The sequence below is a fragment of the Gopherus evgoodei genome, chromosome 2 (assembly GCF_007399415.2).
Source record: "Gopherus evgoodei ecotype Sinaloan lineage chromosome 2, rGopEvg1_v1.p, whole genome shotgun sequence".
In the NCBI taxonomy this organism is placed as follows: domain Eukaryota; kingdom Metazoa; phylum Chordata; order Testudines; family Testudinidae; genus Gopherus; species Gopherus evgoodei.
In genome coordinates, this window is record NC_044323.1 from 93,848,913 (window position 1) to 93,869,372 (window position 20,460).

Consider the following 20,460-nt stretch of genomic DNA (forward strand, 5'->3'; position numbering starts at 1 on the left):
ATAGAGTATCTGTCATAGGAATTTATATGGTTACCATTACTATAGTATGTGAGCGCCTCAGAATCTTTAATGTCTTTATCCTCACAATACCCCTGTGAGGCAGGGACTTGCTATTTATGCCCATTTTATAGCTGGGAGACTGAGTCACAAAGAGACTCAGTGACTTGCCCAAGGTCATACAGGAAATCTGTAGTAGGCAGGGTATTGAATCTAGGTCTCCTAAGCCCTGGCTAGTGCTCTAAGCACCAGACATTCTTCTCCAGTATGGTGCCATTCAACATGAATAAAGGTACCAAAATCTGGCCCTAAGTCACAAGGTCTAAGACAAGAGGGGGATTTGGTTGGTTTTATGGACTTTGTCTCTGTATTATTTGGGTTAAGGAGAAGAGAGGACATGAAGGTAGAAATGTTTGTAAAATAGAAAAATAAATTGTACTGTTTTTCAGAATATGCCATCAAGAAAACACTTTAATGAAGATTTAATTTGAAACAGTAGAGTGCTGAAGCTGGCCTAATGCATAGCTTGTTAATGGAGGTGGTGCGAACAGGAAGACATAAGCTGCTTGGCTAGCCAGTCCATCAAATTAAATGACTTCTTTGCAGGGTTTGAAGTCACTGCTTTAGTCACAAGCGACACATTCCTTTCAAGAAGATTCATAGATTTAAAGAAATTTTACTTCTTCAGGTGTTACTCTCCTAGGTTTAAGCAAACAGTTTAACATCAGTTCCATTATCTGTTTCCCTAGAGCGTGTGCTGTTACTTCAGTTGCACTTCTGTCACTGGCAAAAGTCACATTTCATTAAAAGAAGCATTCTGAAATTAAATAATATGCTCTGTCAGGAAAAAGCTCTGAAGCCAGTGTCCCGTCAGCAGCAGTGCAGAAGTAAGGCTAGCCATACCGCAACGCCCCCTACAATAATCTTGAGACCCCCCCACAATTCCTTTTTGGGTCAGGACCCCTACAATTACAATACTGTGACACTTCAGATTTAAATAGCTGAAATCATGAAATTTATGATTTTTAAAATCCTATGACCATGAAGTTGACCGAAATGGATCATGAATCTGATAGGGCGCTAGTTATAGAATTGGGAGGAATGCAGCTTCCATGCAGCCACCACTCCCCTTCCTACGCAAGAGGCTGGGGAAAGGGCAGGCAGGGACAACGAGTGGGGGGAGCCTTGACTCTGGCACTCCTGATGGCCAGGAGGGGGAAGTAATCTGTGCAAGGTAAAAGGCTGATGTAGATTGCTTACCCCTGGAGCAAATGTACCTTCCTCCCATAAAAATGTTTTATGTATTGCAGACTGTATTAGTGCTAACTATATTTTCATATAATGGAATCAGAGTTGCCTTCCAACATACATGTACTCTCCACTCTTCATTTTCATATGCTAGTAGAAAAATCTTAGAAGGTTTTTTTTAAATTACCCTCAAGACTTTGAGTCATCTAGCTCATGGTTCTGTTTTCTAAAGTGGTGGGAGCATACAGTTACTGGTCCCGGTTGGTGTGTCTTGCCTGGTGTATTATAATCTCCTTTAATTTGATGGTTGCTCTTTATTTTTATTTTGTTGTGTTTAGCTTCCATTAAACACTTACTTGTTTTCCTCTCCAACAGCCCAGTAATAGGAATATTTTGGCAGCAACATTCATTATTCTCCACATTCGCCACTTTAAATACTCCCCATGTCATCTTGTCAATATTTGCGCGATCTTCCCAGTCACATGTCCTTTGTTTTGTTCATCATCACTTGCTATGTTCAATGGTTACTCAAAACAGACATAGGTATCTAAGTAAATAGTAGTAAGTATTTCCATCATTATAGCTCTCAGGGGCTACAGTCAGGTCTTTTCAACTCAAGCTTTTTCACATCTTACATCCAGGACAGGTGTTGAATTTGCTGTTATCTCAGAAATCATTTTCCTTGCAACTTAGGTTGGTGAGTGACTCCTTCTCTTCCAAGTCCTCACTTTTCCTTGATTTAGCTGCAGTTTAATTTCCTTTTCAGTTTGCTTTTGATGTGAGACATACATACATGACTGTAATTCATGTAAATACACATTAGTCATTTGATTCTCTTTGTTGATTGAAGAATACCTTATATTATTTCAGATAAATTAGGAATAAAGGAAAGGAGTGATGAAAGGTTCTTGCCAAATGCTGCCCACTCCACCATGCATCCTATGTGGTTTATACTTGCCTGCTCTTCCTCACTCGTTTCATGCCACTTTACCCATGCAGTGACTTCAGAAATTACTCCAAAACCTCAGTGTCATTTGTAGGGCATACATACCTAGAAAGCTGGAATAGGGCTATCAGCATGAAAAGAAAGCTGAATCCACTTTGTTTATTTGACAAATCTACAGTTGAACCTGGTAAACAATGTTTCTTGCCATGAAATGTAAATTATATTTCTAAATAATACGCTTGATTCACTCCAAGGTTACTTTGGCTTCCATTGGTACAACACAGGATGGGGCATCCTGGTGGCAACAAGACCCCCTGGACAGTGGGTTGTAGTAGTGAATGACACTTACAACCTCCTGTCCATTGGGCTCCTGCCGCCGGCCAGTATAGCTCCAAAAGTAATGGCTGAGCATAGGTAAATGGACTCTTGGGACATGTGCTGATTCAGTGAATCATCTGGGCAGCTGCATCTGGCACAGCTTCTATGGAGCCCGGCTTGCAACTTAATATTGCCCTCCACATATGAAGTCCCCAATGCAAACACTGTGTGCCCTCCTCCATGACTGGATTCCCATTTGCCTAAGATGGCCCTGCTGGCACTAGGAGATTCCTTGTGTTCTTTATGCCAACAGGGTGAACTGAACCCGCACTTTTGGATGCTTTTGATTGAGGGCACCATACTAGTGAAAAAGTGATATTTTTGCCACCAGCAGATGAGAGCTGTGTCTACCAGGCTGGCAGTAATTCACAAGAGTTTTACAGCTTTTAGACTGAATGATAAGGTGGACTCAAAGCTCAGAGGCACAAGTGCATTTTACTGTCTATTTTTATTAGCTATGCGCTGTACAAAAAACAGCACACCTGATATTTTATCTCCTGATACCTACCATATAAATACCATGTGTCGATATTACAGCTTTGTTGTGTCATTGCTCATCTTTTCAGGGAATGCTTTATTTTATACCCCTGATTCTCTCTCTTTCTCTATGTAGTGGCATCAAATCATGCTATGGTATGTGTAACAGCATCCCATCAGCCCAGTCCTCTAGTCTTTACACAGGCAAAATTCCCACTGACTTCATTGCCAGGTTTGTCTGAGCAAAGATCGCAAGATCAGGTTCCAAACCTACACATGGGCTCACCGGATGGGTGTTTTATCTTTGACGTCAGTTGATTTCACCAAAGAGCTGCACTAGCAGAATTGAATCCTGGTTTTCTGGGTGAAATATTTCTTGCAGGAGCCTGCACTGTGTTATTCACAATGGGCCAGTTCCTGGACAGGTTGAAATCAGTGGGAGTTTTGCCATAAACTTCAATTGGACCAGGATTTGGTCCCGCATATAATTCACCTAGTAAGTGTCTCCGGAGTATCATGTATAATTGGGTTTAATTTTTTAATTTGTAGCTACCTCATCCCTGAATTCCCAGCTTCAGCAACTTCAGCATCTTCAACAGCTCCAGCAGCAGCAACAGCAGCAGCAGCAACAAGGGCAACAACAGCAACAAGCTCAGCAGACACAACAAGCTCAACAACCGCAGACGCCACAACAGCAGCAGCAGCCGCCACAACAGCAGAACCAAACGCAGCCCCAGAGCCAGACCCAACAACCGCCAGCCCAGCAGGCCTCAAACTCCCCTCAGAAACCCAACCAGTCACCAGGACATGGTCTTCCATCTCCACTCACTTCTCCAAATCCTCTGCAGGTACGATGGTCCCTGGTGAATAGAAATCTCTACTGTGTAGCGACGAATAGTAAATTTCTCTCTTCTGGAAGGCAGCAATCCACTCGTTGCGGGGGAAATAAAATGCACACTGCATGTTCTGAGCATACACACTGATCCGTGTCAGCTAATTTGAATCAATCCTTTATGTGCATGCTGCTTATAGCCAAAAGCCTGCACTTGTTTTGTTTTTCTAGTTTCCCAAGTGAAATTCCTAGACTGTTTGCTTCTGAAGGGCAAATATTATCTTTTGCTCCTGAAACAAACATCGTAAGCTCCTAGATGAAACAGGCCAAGTTCTTCTCTGGTGTAACTCCACTGGGTTCGTGGGTGTTATAGCAGAGATCAATTTGGCCCACCAATCGCACCATCTGCTATTTTCTGAAACAGCAACAAAGTCAGCTGCCATTTAAAGTTATTATGCTCCCCAAAAGATCATTATTGTACATTCAGAATTCTGCTGTCATAACGTAAGTGTTCAGCATGATTTAGCTTCCACTGTTTCCAAACAGTTTCAAAGCAGAGGGTAGGAAAGATGTCCTTTCTCTCATCTCTACATTTTATCATTAGTCTTATTGAGAACAAAAGTGAAATTAAACAATATTGAGACTCCTATGGCGGACCACAAATCCAGGGTGAATTCCATCCTTAACTGCTCACCCTACTGTCATGTCTGAAATGCTGGGGTCAATAATAGTTACAGTGACTCATGGCTCTTTTTGTTGTTCATAAGACCTTTTGTTGACATGTGGCTAGACATAACTGTGCCTACTTGCAGAGACTAGGCCTCATTCTTCTCTCAGCTACTCTGGTTATATACTGGTGTAACACCATTAAAGACAGCGGAGAGCTACTCCTGATTTACACCAGGGTGAGAGGAGACTCAGGCCTGCAGTCTTGATCTAAAGACATCAAGAGATGGAGAATCCATCACTTCCTTTGGTCATTTGGCTACAGTACTGCAGACAAAAGACTATATAAAAAGGCATAACAAGAATTAATGTTTGGGAGTTAGAGCCAAAGAAATCAAATTAGAAATAAGGCACAAATTTTAACAGCGAGGGAGATTAACCATTGGGACAGATGACCAAAGGAAGTGATGGATTCTCCATCTCTTAATGTCTTCAGATCAAGACTTAGAAGAGATGCTTTAGCTGAACACAAGTTATTGGACTTCACATGGGGCAACTGGGTGAAATTTAATAGCCTGTGTCTTAGAGGAGTTCAGACTCTAATGGTCACTTCTGGCCTTAAAATCTATGAATGTCAGCTAATGTGTGCACAAATTTCAAACAGCCAGCTACAGCTTTATCTGTTGGGGAGCAAGATCTCACAATAATTTCAGTAGTGCAGGAACAAGCCCTGTGTGCCTAATTATTGCACTGTATATAATACAGTGTGTTCAGTCTCCTGGTGTTTGGAAATCCCTCAGATTTGTAGAGGTAACTGAAATAATAGGCTTACGACTCCATCAAAGCCACTACGATCCCATCGGGCACTTTATAATTAATTAGATTCATGACTCTAAACTAGACTTGAAAAGGCATTGGTGGATATTAGAACTTTTGTTCATAATATTTCTTAAGACGAAAAAAGTATATAGCTGTATTCCAGCCAGAAGCAGGTGAAGAAGCAGTGCTCAGATCCCAATTAGGGTTGAGTATGATGGGGCCAAAGCCTTGCAAGCAGTTCCAGAAAGTTTTGTTTACAAAAAAACACACTCTCACAAGATCAGTTGTTCTTACTCGAATTTCATCATCTTGGATGCAAATCCCACAAGAGCAGTTTTGACTGCACACACAGCTATGACTGTGAATACACACAAGGAGAAGATCTCTGGATTAAAAAGGTGCTGTTTTTATACAGTCACTTTTCAGAGTAGAACTGTACTTTAAACAATGGCTAGAAATACTGCAAAAAAAAGGTCTTTGTTTAGTTTATTTTATAAACTTTGCCATTACTCTTTTTATGCTTTGTCCACACTGTGGTTTCAGGCCTGTTCCCCTTGCATCTTTAACTCTATAGTGATTTCACTATTTTCTAATGCTTTTTACACAATTAAGACAATTGGTTTAAATGAGGCACTCAGCCCTGTCCGTGCTGGCCAGTCAGATCATATGCAGCCTCATTGAGACTAAACTGCATAAAAACTGTGTTTTAAAATGGTTCAGCTAATACACTAAAAGTCCATTGGAGACAGGTCCTTATTCTGTGAACCTTTTCTACAGCAAAGCATAATGCTGCTAGAGCTCCTACTGGTGTATTGTGTTAAGGGCTACTTAGGCACTACTTAGTGCACAGTCCATCATGTTAGAGAGGACTCTGGGACTCTTTAATATGCAGATTATTGACACATAGAGACAGAAATAGCTCCAAAGGAGCTGCTGTTACATTTTATTGTCTCAGTGCAGCTGCCATGCATGCACACTAAGTACATTTTTATATGCTACTAAAAATGCCTGTTAGCTATTTGCTTTGAAGTTACTGTGCATTTGGTTTTCTAAACAAAAAAACCCATTTTTTATTTCTGTTTGTTAATTTCCAACCTATCTCAAATGCAGCTGAGTCAAAACCAGAATCTTTCAATCTGAGAGCCTTTACATTTTGTGTGGGCTCCTATTTCAGTTCCCCAGATCCAAACCCAGTTGCTGGAGCGTTGGCTGCAGATCAGATCCAAAACTGCAAGGGGCATATTTCCCAGTTCTGGTAAAGGGGAATCCAAATCCCGGTGAGAACAGTTCCTCCTGAAATTTCCACTAGGTAGGACTAAAATCTAATGAGAACTGTTCAAGAGATGTCATCAGCATTGAATCAGAACTTAACCCTTAGCCATGATGTGGCCTCGAACCTTAAACTGAACTTAATCTGGATATGAACACTCCCTCCTAGGCCCATGTCTGATCTAAAGGTACAGACCAATACAGCCTGCAAAGTTTTAGCTAAACAAAGTCATTTTTCACTTGGAGGAGCACAAAGAAGCATGTCACAGTAGTAACTTTTCTTTGTGTGAGGTACTTATATGGCCTCCATTACCATAGTATCTGAGCACTTTGCAATCTTTAATGTATTTATCCTCACAACACTTCAGGGGTAGGGCAGTGCTATTATCCCCATTTTACAGATGGGAACTGACTTGTTTGAGCTTACACCAGAATACTGTAGTGGAGCACAGAATTGAACCTGGATCTCTTAAGCCACCAGCCAGCATCCTAATCATTTCTTTCCTGCCTCTTGCTCTCTCCATCTGTTTAGAATTCCTTACATTTAAACCTAGCTGACCCATTTTTTTATTTTAATGTGTTTTTAATTAATTGTATTTAGTGCCGCTGAAAAGTGCCAGACTCAGGAATCTAGCACTCATGTTGATGTTACTCTGCCAGTCCTGTTTCAGGGATCTTGGTATGTGTATCAGATTATAACATGGGGATGATGATGGTTGTGCGCCCCCATCAAGCCAGTCACAGTCTGACCTGGGGATTTTAAGGGGTAGCCCTAAACTCTCACCCTGCCTTGAAGAGTTTGAGTTCTTGATAAGTTTAAGTATTTCTATGATCATTTCTTTAACCATTAAAATATGGCTACTCACAAACAAAATAATTCTCTTCAGAAATGTTGACAGTTTCACACAGGGCCGGCTCCAGGCACCAGCTCAGCAAGCAGGTGCTTGGGGTGGCCAAGGGGAAGGGGCAGCACGTCAGGCTCTTAGGCGGCAATTAGGCGGCGGGTCCCTCGGTCCCTCTCGGAGGGAAGGACCAGGCACCGAATTGCTGCTGAAAAGAAAGCGGTCCGATGGAGCTGCCGCCAATCACGATTGCAGCTTTTTTTTATTTTTTTGCCGCTTGGGGCAGCAAAAACCCTGGAGGTTTTGCGGCCAGTTTTTGCACATTGACAGTCAGACTAAAATCTCTGATTCAGCAAGATCCTTGACCACATGCCTAACTTTATGCACATGAGTAATCCCATTGATTTAGCCAGCGAACCTTTTCTACAACAGAACATAATGCTTCTAAACCTCCCAAAATGTATTGCGTTAAGGGCTAGTTAGAGAACAGTCCATTATGTTATTCAGTACTTTGGGATTCTATAACATGCAGATCATTGATACCCATACAAATGCCTCCAAAGCAGCTGCTGTTACATTATAACTTCAGTAGGACTACGTGCATACTCAGAGTTAGAGGTGTGTTGAATCACAGCCTAGACTAATGGTAAACTCCTTTTCATCAAGCAAAATTTAACCTTTCAGACCCAAATCCTGCAGTCTGATCTGCAAAGATGAACCTTTACACCTGTGTTTATCTGGGTTCAGGGCTGGGTCCAAAGTTTTTTTTCCTTTTATACAAGTAAATTAGCAATAGCATACAGCAGATATTTGGCATCACCTTATATATCTACCTTATAATACCTGCTTAGAATGTATGTATGTTTGTTTGTTTGTGTGTCTGATACTTTAACTTAAAAATCGACCTGGAACTAAATTCAAAAATATTACAGCCTCTAAGGTAATGATCTTTATGAACTAGAATGAAATAGTTTTTGTTTGAGGAATATTAAGGGAATAAAGATCAACTAAGTTAAAATTTGACAGCTTAAATTTCATTTCTGAATTCTTGATTTTTCATGTGGGTTTTATCTTCCTACATTATTCAGGATCTGTCTGAGAGATATTAGTTTAGAACAATGCAACCTCAAAAGATTGTCATGAAAAGCCAGTAATTCAGAAGGATGATTGTGTTTGTTTCAAAAACTCTGAAGGATAACAACAATTATATCTTGAAATGTACAGATGCTGTCATGTCTTCAGAAAGAAAATTAAATGAAAGTGACTTGCTTAGGTATACCTGGGTGAGGTGCTTTCTCTAGCTGATCAGAAATTAATAACGCTGATACACTGCACACTGGCTAAAATTCTCAGCATGATTTTTGTCAGATTGTTCTGTAAAATTGCAGTATAATTCTATTGCTGTCCTTTATTCAATTCAGTGGACTGGATTGCATTTACAAAAAATATATATTATATTTTAGGAAGTCTTACCGCTATTTTATAATAGCATAGGAGAAATCCTAGTTTTGGTTATTCCACTCTGTGGGCCTGGTTTTGCCCTGACTACTGAGGTGTTACTCCTGATTTACATTGATGTGAGTGAAATAGAGTTGAATGAGGTCCATAACTAATCTCTAAAGGACAATATACCAGATGAGAATTGCTGGAGTGGAGCTGCATTCAACCTCATCCCAGGAGATCCCTTACATACCCTTTTTACGCAGACTTGAAAGGGGGTAGTTGGTGAAGGAGGAGGTCTTGGGTATGGGTTGGGTTTTTGGGTTTTTTGGTTTTACACCATCTGAGAGCAGGGGACTTCTCCCCAAGATAGCTGCTGTCAGATTCCAGTTGCTTTGTACCAATTGACGAGCACAAAGGAACCAGAACAGGGAAGCAAATGTATCTCATTTGGGACACACAGCAGAAGACTTCAGTTCTATAAAATTATTGACAGCTTGGAATAAATATAATTCTGATCCTGGATGAAAGGGACACTATGCCTGTTTTTGAGAGACCTCTGTGCTGAAATTTCAAAGGATAAACAGCTACCTGTTAATGGGCAAATCCAGAGGACTTGCCATTCCATGAATACTTTTAGGAGCCCTCAGGTCTTGATGATTTGCAATGTATATTCAACTGAGAGAATAACTTAGTCCATTATCGGCTTGGCTGCAAAAACAGGACACTTTGTGTTGACAACAGATGTTTAAATCTGGCCCCAAAGACAAGGCTAGCTACTGGTTGAACACTGACCCAGGTGTTTGAGCATTATGGATCAGTTGAACCCATCCACACCTATATCCTCAAAATAAGATCCCCACTGTAGGTGGAGAAGGATCCCAACTAATTTCCACTGCTCTGCTCATGGGCAAAGTTGAACAGATAAACAGAAAATCCCCCGTGGAGAGTCCCAACTGTAAAATTATTCTGACTGTATTAAGAACTCTGTGCCAAACCACCTTTTTGTCATAGAAACCTACATACAATAACTGAAGCTGAAGAAGGAAGATGATAGATAAAAATAAATAAAAAAGGGGGTGGAGGGGAAGAAGTGGGGGGGAAGTGTGGATGACAACAAAAGCCCTCCAAATAAAAGCAAACCGTAGGCTGGCGAAAGCAAAGTCTTCTTCAGATTAAATTTTCATGCTAATCTTAAATAATGTATTTGGCACCTCAATATTTTTATAACAAAGAAACAGAGTCAGAAAGACTGAAAAACTCAGCTCTAAATGAGGGAGAGTATGTACACAAACGCCCGGGGCTCCAACAGGCAAAAAAAAACAAAAACAAAAAAACCCCACAAGTATTCAAGGGTTAGTTTCTCATTAAAAAAAAAAAAAAGAGCTCAATCCGACATTTACTGACATTTCCAGGAATTTATTACAAATCTTTGAGATCCAGGAGGAACAACAAAGTTTATATTGCTTTGAGAGTGGCAGGGAAAATAATTAATTTACAGAGGATGTAGTTATTGCCCTGTCTTTCTGTCTGTCCATATTTACAGTTCTCAAATTGTTGTATACTCCTTCCATTCATGTACTCCAGATTACTTAAGATCTGGATTCTAATACCCGTAATCATACTGGGTATCACCTTTCTGGCTGACTAGTCACACTGAAATTAATTGGATCACTTTCAGTGTAAGGTACTACTCAGTGTGAGTAAGGATGGCAGAATCTGGCCCCAAATGGTTGAGAACAGCTTGACAAAACACTATTTTGTAAAGATAAATAGTGAAGGAAGTACAGAAGATGTGAACTGCTCCTCTACATAGGATTGGGGACCGGACTAGCTGACCTCTCGAGGTCCCTGTCAGTGCTATGATTCTTCACTTTCAGTACTGGTTAGAAGTGAGATAGTGTGCCTTTACAATACAAGAGGTGATAGAGATATCAGCTGAGAGTTTTAATGTGAGTGAATTTGTCAAATGATGCAGCAATCATAAGTGGGTTTCCAAAAACTTTGACAAAGTTTTTGCTTTTTTACTTTCAAATAATAGCAGGTGGTCTCATCCATAAGAAATGTAATTAACTGGCAGTCTCTCTCTGAAAATGATTTTTCCCCGCATTCAACGAGTGTCATCCACAGCCATTTGCAAACACAAACTTTGAAAGTTTGCTGCAAATAGACGCGATACTATCCTACCTCATTCCAAACAGATAAAGAACATGTCATTGTTTCATAGGGTTGCTTTTTCTACTGAAAAATATACACAGCTGAAGCCGTGTTCCTGAGAATTCTGATAAAATTGAAACTATTTTTTGTGTGTTTGGATCAGATCTTCATCTGGTTTAAATGGAGCTATGCTGTTTTCACCAGCTGAGATCCAGCTCCTTGTCTCAAAATCTCTACTGAACAATTTTGTTGTCACAGATTGCAAGTACTCATGCACAGCCCATCCCAAACCATTAATATTGCAATTCAAGGGCCTTGTTCCCACTCTTGCTAATTCCTTAGCTCTCTTGTCCCCTTGCTTTTGCCACCACCACAGTTCTTCCTCCAGATGTGCAGTCCTTTAGGGGTAGGGTAACTTACAGTATGCTGGAGAAATTCATGCATTTCCAAAAAGTAGCGGTAGCCTTCTAGGTCTCCTCTCTAAAATTGCTACCGAAGCCAGCTCCACCTCTGAGTCAGTCAAAGCTGGTTATTTTAAAGCTAGATAAAATAAGTGTCAGGATATCCTTATCAGATAAAATTTACTGTGTTTTGGTCATGCTTGCATGCTATACAGTAAGTGACAAGTTCACATCTTTCATATTAATCTCTGCCCTCCTTGTTTCCCTGGAGGATGAAAAGGAGGAGGAGTATAATACAATACTTGGAGCTTATACACTGCCTACAGAGACATTAGAGAATTTTCACACCTGTCTACAATGAAGGTAGCTCAAAGGCTGCACCCGAGGGGCAGGGCCGGCTCCAGGCACCAGCACAGCAAGCAGGTGCTTGGGGCGCCCAACGAAGAGAAGCGGCACGTCTGGCTCTTCAGCGGCAATTTGGCAGCAGGTCCCTCACTCCCTCTTGGAGCGAAGGACCTGCCGCCAAATTGCCACCGAAGAATGAAGCGGCGGCAGTAGAGCTGAAGTGCTGCAGATCACGATCGTGGGGTTTTGAATTCTTTTGCTGCTTGGGGTGGCAAAAACCCTGGAGCTGGCCCTGCCGAGGGGAGAGTGAGGCTATGGCTACACTAGAGAGTTTACAGCAGCACAGTTGCATCAGTGTAGCTGCACTGCTGCAAGCTCTCTAGTGTAGCCGCTTTAAGCTGATGAGAGAGAGATCTCCCATCGACTTAATTAATCCACCCCCAACGAGTTGCAGTAGCTGTGTTGGCGGGAGAAGCTGTCCTCCTGACGTAGCGCTGTCCGCACTAGTGCTTAGGTAGGTGTAACTTATGTCGGTCAGGGGGCTTATTCATACCCGTGAGCAATGTAGCTTATTCTGACCTGAGTGGTAGTGTAGACGAAGGGCTTGGCTACACTTAACAGATGTAGAGTGCCATGAGTTAAACCAGACTTCGGAGACGGCAGCAGGGAAAATGCTGCAGTGTGCTTACACTGTCAGCTGCAAGCGCACTGGCGTGGCTACATTTGCAGTTCTTGCAACCCCACAGAGAGCAGTGCATTGTGGTAGCTATCCCATTGTGCAAGTTTCTGCAGCGTGCTTTTCAAATGGTGAGGTGGAGTGTGACAGGGAGTGTGTTGTGTGTTTATGGGGGGAGAGACAGTGTGTTTTGGGGAGGCAGAGAGTGTGTCAGCATGCTGTCTTGTAAGTTCCGACAGCAGCAGACCCCTCTCCCCCTGCTTCTCTCTCTCTCTCTCACACCCCCCCCCAAATGCCTGCCTTGGTGGCAGCAGAATTCCACAGTAATGGTTTGCTTTGGTCCCGGAGCAGATAAGCATGTGGGCTGTCAGAAACGGAGCTTTGAAAGGTGATATCTGCATGGCTGAAGCCGAGTTCAAAACAATGACCAGAGTGGCCACTTGACTTCAGGGGATTATGGGATGCTTACGGAGGCCAATCACAGCGCAGTAATGCAACATGTCATCCACACTGACCCCCGAGCATTTCAGCTAGGGCGCAGCAAGCTTTATGCTTCTCGTGGAGGTGGATTACCAGGAGCACTCCAGCTCCAGAGTCCAGGCGTTTGCCAGTGTGGACACCTCAGGAGTTAATGCGCTCTAACTTGCAAGTGTAGCCAAGCCCATAGCCTCAGACTTGGCTGAAGAAGAATTGAAGAAGGAGCCCAGCTGGACAGGGGCAGGCTGAGCTTGTATAAAGTTGAGAGCAGGAAGTTGAGAGCAGAAGGGGGCTGCAGGAAAAGAGACTTCAGTTGCTCTCTGGGCACAAAAAGGTGGGTAGGAGGAGACCCAGGGTGGGATGGATCAAAAAGCCCTAGAATTCCATCCCTGACAGAAGGGGTTTAAGAGGAGTTATGGGGAAGAAAGCCTGTGGAAGACAGAGTAGGAGAAAGCCCAAGTGCTGATACTCAGAGTAGCAGGTGGGCCTGGGTTGCCCTACCAGCCACTGGAAAAGTGGCACAGGACCAGTGAAGGTGGCACCTGGACAGTGATCTGGAGAGACTTAAATACCCCTGATGGGGAAAACTATATAGTGACCTGGCCTGAGGGCTGCGTCACAAAGAGAGAGCACTGCGACTCCAAGGGGCGCATCCAGTGATGAATGAACTCCATTACACTGCCAAAATTGCCAGACTGAGAGTTTTGGAGAGGAAGTGCTGCATTCACAAGAATTCACCAACTGCACTGGAGCACTCCCCTCAGCCTCTCTACCCATTCTGTCCTTGCTCTCTAGTTTGATCCGACTGCCAATAAAAACATAGACAAAATTCCCTTGGTGCAGAATTCAGTGGTGCAAGATTGGACCCTCTATTTGTAACTTTCTGATTTGGTTATCTTAACCATTGTTAGTGTATTTGAGAATCCCAACGGGGGCTCTGACTATTTCAGCCCTATGTGGAAACAACATTTTGTCTTAACCGATAGATAGGTAGGGATCAGCATCACATCACAGTTCAGGTTTCTGCAACAAAAAGTACATTAGTGCCAAAAGAAGTATAGTTAAGGGTCCTCTTCTCTTCACAGCTGGCTTCCTCCACAGCTTACTACTGTTTTGGTAGTTGAAGCACTCGATCATCACATTGTAAGGCTGCTGAATGCTGTATTTAAACAGAACAAAGAGAAGTTTAAGAGTTCTGAAAAGGAATATATAAGAGAGTGTCTTCATTCCCTGAGGAGAGCTCCTTTCAGTTGGAGCACTGGCTACCTGGTCCATCCAAGTATACTCTGCAGGTGTTGTTATTTTCAGAAGTGCAGAGAGCATCAGTCTCTGACTCACATTTAAAGTGAAAGAAATTAATCTTCAAGCCAAACAACTGGCATTATTAACACCCCAGAGGCTGAGTCTAATACAGGAAACCATTTGCCAGAGAATTCTTGAAAGCAGGGGAAAGTAGAGCTGGCTTGCCGAGCAATTTCTGGATTCTGAAAGGAGAGTACTTAATAAACTCCCTAAAGCAACTAGAGTATTTAGTAAACTGTAAAAAAATAAAAGCAAAAATATTCCCCAGGGCAAATTTTGGAAGTGATCCATATCCCAAGAAGTCTTAAATTTCCAGAGCCTCTATAAGTGGTAGGATGGCTGTTCCTGTTGATGGCACAGCAAGCCTCAGGGATCCCAGTGACAGAAAAATCAACACAGCTCGGAGATATTCTTTTGTAGCCAATGGAACTGTCTGTCTGTCATCAGTGTATTAGTCTTATGTCTCCTACTTTTCGTCACTGGCTCCAAAAAGTTAATAAGAACCTAGAAGAAGAAGAATCCCAGAACCAGTGGCTTATTCCCTCCCTCCCCCATACACACACATTTTTCACACAGCCACAAGACTCTTTAGGTGAACATCTTTTATAATATAGTTCTTACAAAAGAATCCAAGAACAGAAAAGCAAGGGTCCAATGAACAATGTACCTGCTGGCTACATCCAAGAAACCTCTTTCCACTCTGACACTAAAGGTGAAGAGTTTTTATATGTAAAATATACTAGGGAATGGCATCACTTTACAAAAGAGGCGATGGAATAAAGCCACTTGAAATCTCCAAGCCACCTCTTGATGCACATTTATTGGAGACAAACTAGAGATATTATAATCACAAGGGAAAAAACAAAAGGACAAGGAGTAGAGATTAGGACTGGGGTTTTCAAAGCTCCTAAATGATTTAGCAGCCCAAGTGTCATTGAAACATGTCCTACTATGTCACTTAGATAGTTTTGAAAGTCTCATTTTAGATGATGAATAACGGGTTGCCTCCAGTTCTGGCAGTTTTGTGGTTCTACGAACTAAAAAAGTTATACAAGAAGGTAAGAACATTTTCATTCTTGTTTACGTAATGCCCCACAGATTTGAGGATATCATAAGCATTCTGATTATGGACTTCACATAGGGCCTTTCCAGAGGAACAAAGAACCTCCTCCTATAAGTGCTAAATGCCCTCAGTTTCCATTCAGCAATTAACACCTCATAGGATTGGGCCAAAGGGCACTTTGTTCTGTTTAGGGAGTTACTGCAAGTAGCCTGTTTTTAAAATATATTGGAAGCCCTCAGTCTTTCTAACCCTGTGAGAAACATTTCCTTCTGCTTGGAGGACACATAGCAGGGGTGCTGGAACAATGTGTACAGTGGGGGGTGCTGAGAGCCATTGAACCAAACTGTAAACCCTGTAGATAATGGAAACCACTTCAAGCCAGGGGGTGTGGCAGCATCCCTAGTTCCAGCAGCACCTATGACACATGGACCAAGTGAAAACAGGCAAATGGTATGAAATTCTCCGAGTAGCTCACTGAGTCTGATTGGAGAGCAATATCCTGCAGATGTCATAGAATTAAAGCTTCATCTTCACCTCACAAGGCTTGCTTGGCTTTCAGGTGCTGACATAAAGAAACGGGCAAAGCGCTCTGCTCCGGGCTTTTAAAAGTTTTAAAGTAAGTCTTTTCAGCAGCACTATGGAGATCTCTCCAAGTGTCCACCTGTGGATTCTCTTGGCAGCTGTAGAACATTTAAAGAAGGATGAATGTTAAAAAAAAATAATAATGATTTTTTGTAAGCCGGAATGTTTTGAGAGAGTGACTAAGCACAGTCCTGAAGATTATGAAATTTGCTTAAGTGTTAATGGGTTGATTGCTGAGTTAGAGTCTGCCGTCTTTACTGGAAATTGATTGACTGGTGCTGCAGGTCTTCACACTTTATGCTCGGATTTGACTCGAAAATTCTGCCAAGTCTTTTACTCTGAAATTTATCTTAATTAGATCTGAAAGACCTGCCACAGCAGAATAGTCACACCGATTAAAATGAAAAACAGGAGAAATTACTGATCAAATTAATCATAATGTCGGGTTACAGCTGTAGGTCTGATGTAATTTGCCACTCCAGTGAGTTACATCGGCCCAGGCACAGGAAAAAGAGCTGGCTTTACGCTGATCCGTAACACCAGGCAGCTTTGGGCAGCCCATCAGGACGCTTATTCCCTTCGTTCTCTTGGCTTATTCTGACCTCAGTACTGCAACTAGAAACAAATAAGCCAAAAAAGAAATTTCCTTTTATCTGAGTGGTTGCACTGGAAAGGTGAGCTGTATGAATCTTACTTGTTACATTTTCTCCTCTCCTCCACCCTTTTACGTTCATTTAAAGTAACCAGCAATTGATTACACTTAGAATGAAAAATCAAAAGATCAGAGGGCATGACATATAGTTCCAGCCAGGAAAAGAGTCCTTTTAAAAGCTCCAACTCGAAGAGTAGCTGTTAAACTAGGTACAAGTTAAATAAATGGAGATAAAGCAGCATGTGAGAGAAGGGAAGTCCTGGCAGATAATCGATCAATAATCAGACTTGACATCTCACTGATCTAGATGAGCCTAAGATTTATTTTTAAATCATGTACTTGCCATGTATTGCATTGTGTTATACAATAGGTAAAAAAAATAATAAAGGACCAACTCCTGGTTCCATTGAAGTCAAAGGGAGCTGTACCATTGGACTAAGAACTGGCTCCATCTGTTCCTTTTTAATCTGGAAATCAGGCTGAGCATCTCTCAGGAGAATGCCTGTTCCCATGAGATTTCTAGCATCCTTGGTGTCAGCTCTCCTTGAATGATTTTTAGAACAATCTGTATTACAGTACTTAAGTATATTTGCTTCTGATCCCAGCCAAAAGCCGGAAGAGAAGAAGTGTGCACCTATTAAAAAAAAAAAAGGGAAAGAAAGAATGAAAAGAAAAGCTGAACGTCAAAAGAATGTCAGGCCTGAGCTGAGCTGGGAGTATTTGAGAGCTTATGAAAAGTGAAGTACTGCCAATAAGCTTCAGTCTTGATGTACAGTAACTCTGCAGATTGTGTGGTGGTATTATGTTATGACTAAGTTGACCATAAACCTCACTTTTACATAGGATGTCCAAATGTGCCAAGACTTATCAGAACACCTAAAACATCTTGGTGTTTTTGGTTGCTTTTTGTTTTTTTTTCTAATCAGTTAAAACAACTGGGTTTTTTTACGTTTGTTCACGATTTATTGCTATACTGAGTACAATTTGATGTTTTTGCCTAGAACAAACAGTGCAGTGGAACAAGTGTTCAGTGAGATGAATAGTGTTTGGAATGAAGAGAAAAGTATAGATGCTATCAAAGCTGTTATTTTCCTCAAAGTGAGTGTTAGTGACACTTGTTCAGTGTTTCATGACAAACTCACGTAGAACACTAACTTGCTAGAATAAGTCCCACTCTGGGAAATATGTAGTTGCATCAGAAGGTGATAGTTGCAACACCACTTTTGTATGGCTATTTCATGACCCTAAAAATGTTGCCACAAAATATGTCCATTTTTAGTTTTGCAAACATGATCACTAAAACGAGTCAGGAATTTTCTGTCACAATGATTTTTTGATGGAAACTGCAGTTTACATATAATCAAAACTTTCCAAAGGAAATGGTATAATTTTACATCAGGAAAATCTAAACAAAACATTTCATTTTGGGTCAGCCTGAAGAAAAATATTTCTATTTGTTAAACAGAACCAAAATATTTCATTTTGAGTCAATTCAACATTAAACCACATCTGCTTAGAGTGGTACAGTGCCTTAGGAGAGTTGTAATTCAGGTCATTCATGCCCCCATTCTTTCCTGTGAGTCAAGGGCCGTATCTGGACTACATTTCCCATGATGACTTGTGGTTTCCTTTCTGGCTGAGCTACATGATATCTCATGGGAAATGTAGTCTGGCCAGGGAGCCCTGCCCAAAGGGAAGAATGATTGCATGAGGCACCTGAATTAAAGTTCACATGAGGCACATCACCAGGATAGGCAGATTCCGTTTACTGGCGAACTGACTCAAAGCAAAATGTTTTGATTCAGTTCAACACGCTGAAAAGAAACATACATGGGAATGTAGAAATGTTTTGCTTTGATAGAAAATATTGAAACAAATCATTTTGACACTTTCTAATTGAAATTTTTCAGAAACCTTTTGATAATACAACTTTTCATCCCAATTTGGGATGAAAATAATCGTTGAAATATCTGAATTTCCTGTGGAACAGAAACTCTGTATTTCACCCAGCTCTAAGTGGTCATCGTAGATATGGCCAAATGGCCCCTGAGGACTCAGATTGAAAAAAACAATTTTATGTCTGTAACAGAAATTGGGATTTGAAGCCAAGTTTCCAGAAGTGAAAAACTAAGTGCATTAAATCTGTGCACCAAATAGCGTTGTTTCACAATGTTTTTGACTGCTGAAACCGTTGAGCTAGTAAGGGGGGAGGAAAGGTAAGATTATTTTATTTTATTTTAAAAAGACTTGTGCTTAGCCCACTGTTGCAAAATCATTGCACACTCATAACAGAGAAGCAGTCAGGCTCAGGCGATCCAAAGATTTTTAAAAATGCAGGCAATCGAAAACACTAAAATGACACCCAAAACTGTGGCTCAGTAACAGCAAAAAATTTACTAGCAAAGTAATTGTGTCATGGTCTAATTCCCCACTCTGAACCTTAGCGTCCAAAAGAGGGGGTACCAGCATGAATTCCTCTAAGCTCAATTACCAGCTTAGAACCTGTAGCGCTGCCACCAACCAGGAATTCTAGTGCCTGGTACATTCTGGTCCCCACAAAACCTTGCCCGGGGACCCCCAAGACCCAGACCCTCTGGATCTTAACACAAGGAAAGTAAACCCTTTCCCTCACTGTTGCCTCTCCCAGGCTTCCCCTCCCTGGGTTATCCTGGAAGATCACTGTGATTCAAACTCCTTGAATCACAAAACAGAGAGGACAATTCACCTTCCTCCCTCCTTCTCTTTCCCCCTCCCAGACTCTTCCTGAGAGAAAGTCATCCTGGCACAGAGAGAAATCAGCCTCTCTCTCCCGCTTCCCTCCTTTCTCCCCACCAATTCCCTGGTGAATCCAGACCCAGTCCCCTGGGGTCTCACCAGAATAAAAAAACAATTAGGTTCTTAAACAAGAAAAGCTTTTAATTAAAGAAAGAAACAGTAAAAATTATCTTTGTAAATTTAAAATGGAATAGGTACAGGGTCTTTCCGCTATAGACCCTGGGAACACTCTCCCAGCCTAAGTATACAAGTACAAATTAAAATCTTTTCAGCAAAATACCAATTTGAACTCCTTCCAACCAAATACACATTTGCAAATAAAGAAAACAAACATAAGCCTAACTCACTTTGTCTACCTAGTACTCACTATTCTGAATCTATAAGAACCTGTATCAGGGAGATTGGAGAGAAACCTGGTTGCACATCTGGTCCTTCTGAGCCCCCAGAGTGAACAACAAAAACCAAAACTAACAGCACACACAAAAACTTCCCTCCCTCAAGATTTGAAAGTATCCTGTCCTCTGATTGGTCCTCGGGTCAGGTGACAGCCAGGCTCACTGTTCTTGTTAACCCTTTCCAGGCAAGAGAGATATGAAGCAGTTTTGTTCTATTAACTCTTACTTATCTGTTTATGACAAAGTGGTTCTGTGGATTTCCTTCTCTCTGTTGGCTGTCAGTTTACTACCCTTTGTAGCTAACTTTCCTTCTTATTTGTGGTCTCATCCTGCTGCTATTTAAGTCAGTTGGAGTTTTCCTGTTGCTTTTAGATGGAGCAAGGTCAGGCTCTCTCTGACATTATGAAATAAAAATCTAACCTTATGGAATTATAGCCTCATCCTTTTTTAACCCTATCCCATCCACAAAACATGTTTTCAATACAATCAATGTGTGTATTTACAATATTTACAGTACATGTAAAACAAATACAAAACCCCACAAAACCATAGAAAACAAATCCATTCTAAAATGATTGCTATTTCTCTCCAAAGAAGTTTAGGGTGATGTGTATGTTTTAGGGAAATCATTGGTATTTTAAGTTTACATTCATGGATAGCAATACCATTCATGTGTCCTGTGGGTCCAGTCCTGCAGTTTTTGTGACAAAGGCCTGCAGGA

The 20,460-nt window shown here is 41.5% G+C and overlaps 1 protein-coding gene across 3 annotated transcripts in view; it reads left to right on the plus strand.

Annotated features, from left to right (window-relative positions):
• The window catches only part of POU6F2 (POU class 6 homeobox 2), a 439,608-nt gene that overhangs the window by 315,142 nt on the left and 104,006 nt on the right, over nt 1-20,460 (plus strand). For all 3 annotated transcript variants that reach the window (XM_030551384.1, XM_030551383.1, XM_030551385.1), the window contains one exon: nt 3,596-3,894. In XM_030551384.1, coding sequence (XP_030407244.1) covers nt 3,596-3,894 — 299 coding nt within the window. The remainder of the gene's footprint in view (nt 1-3,595; nt 3,895-20,460) is intronic.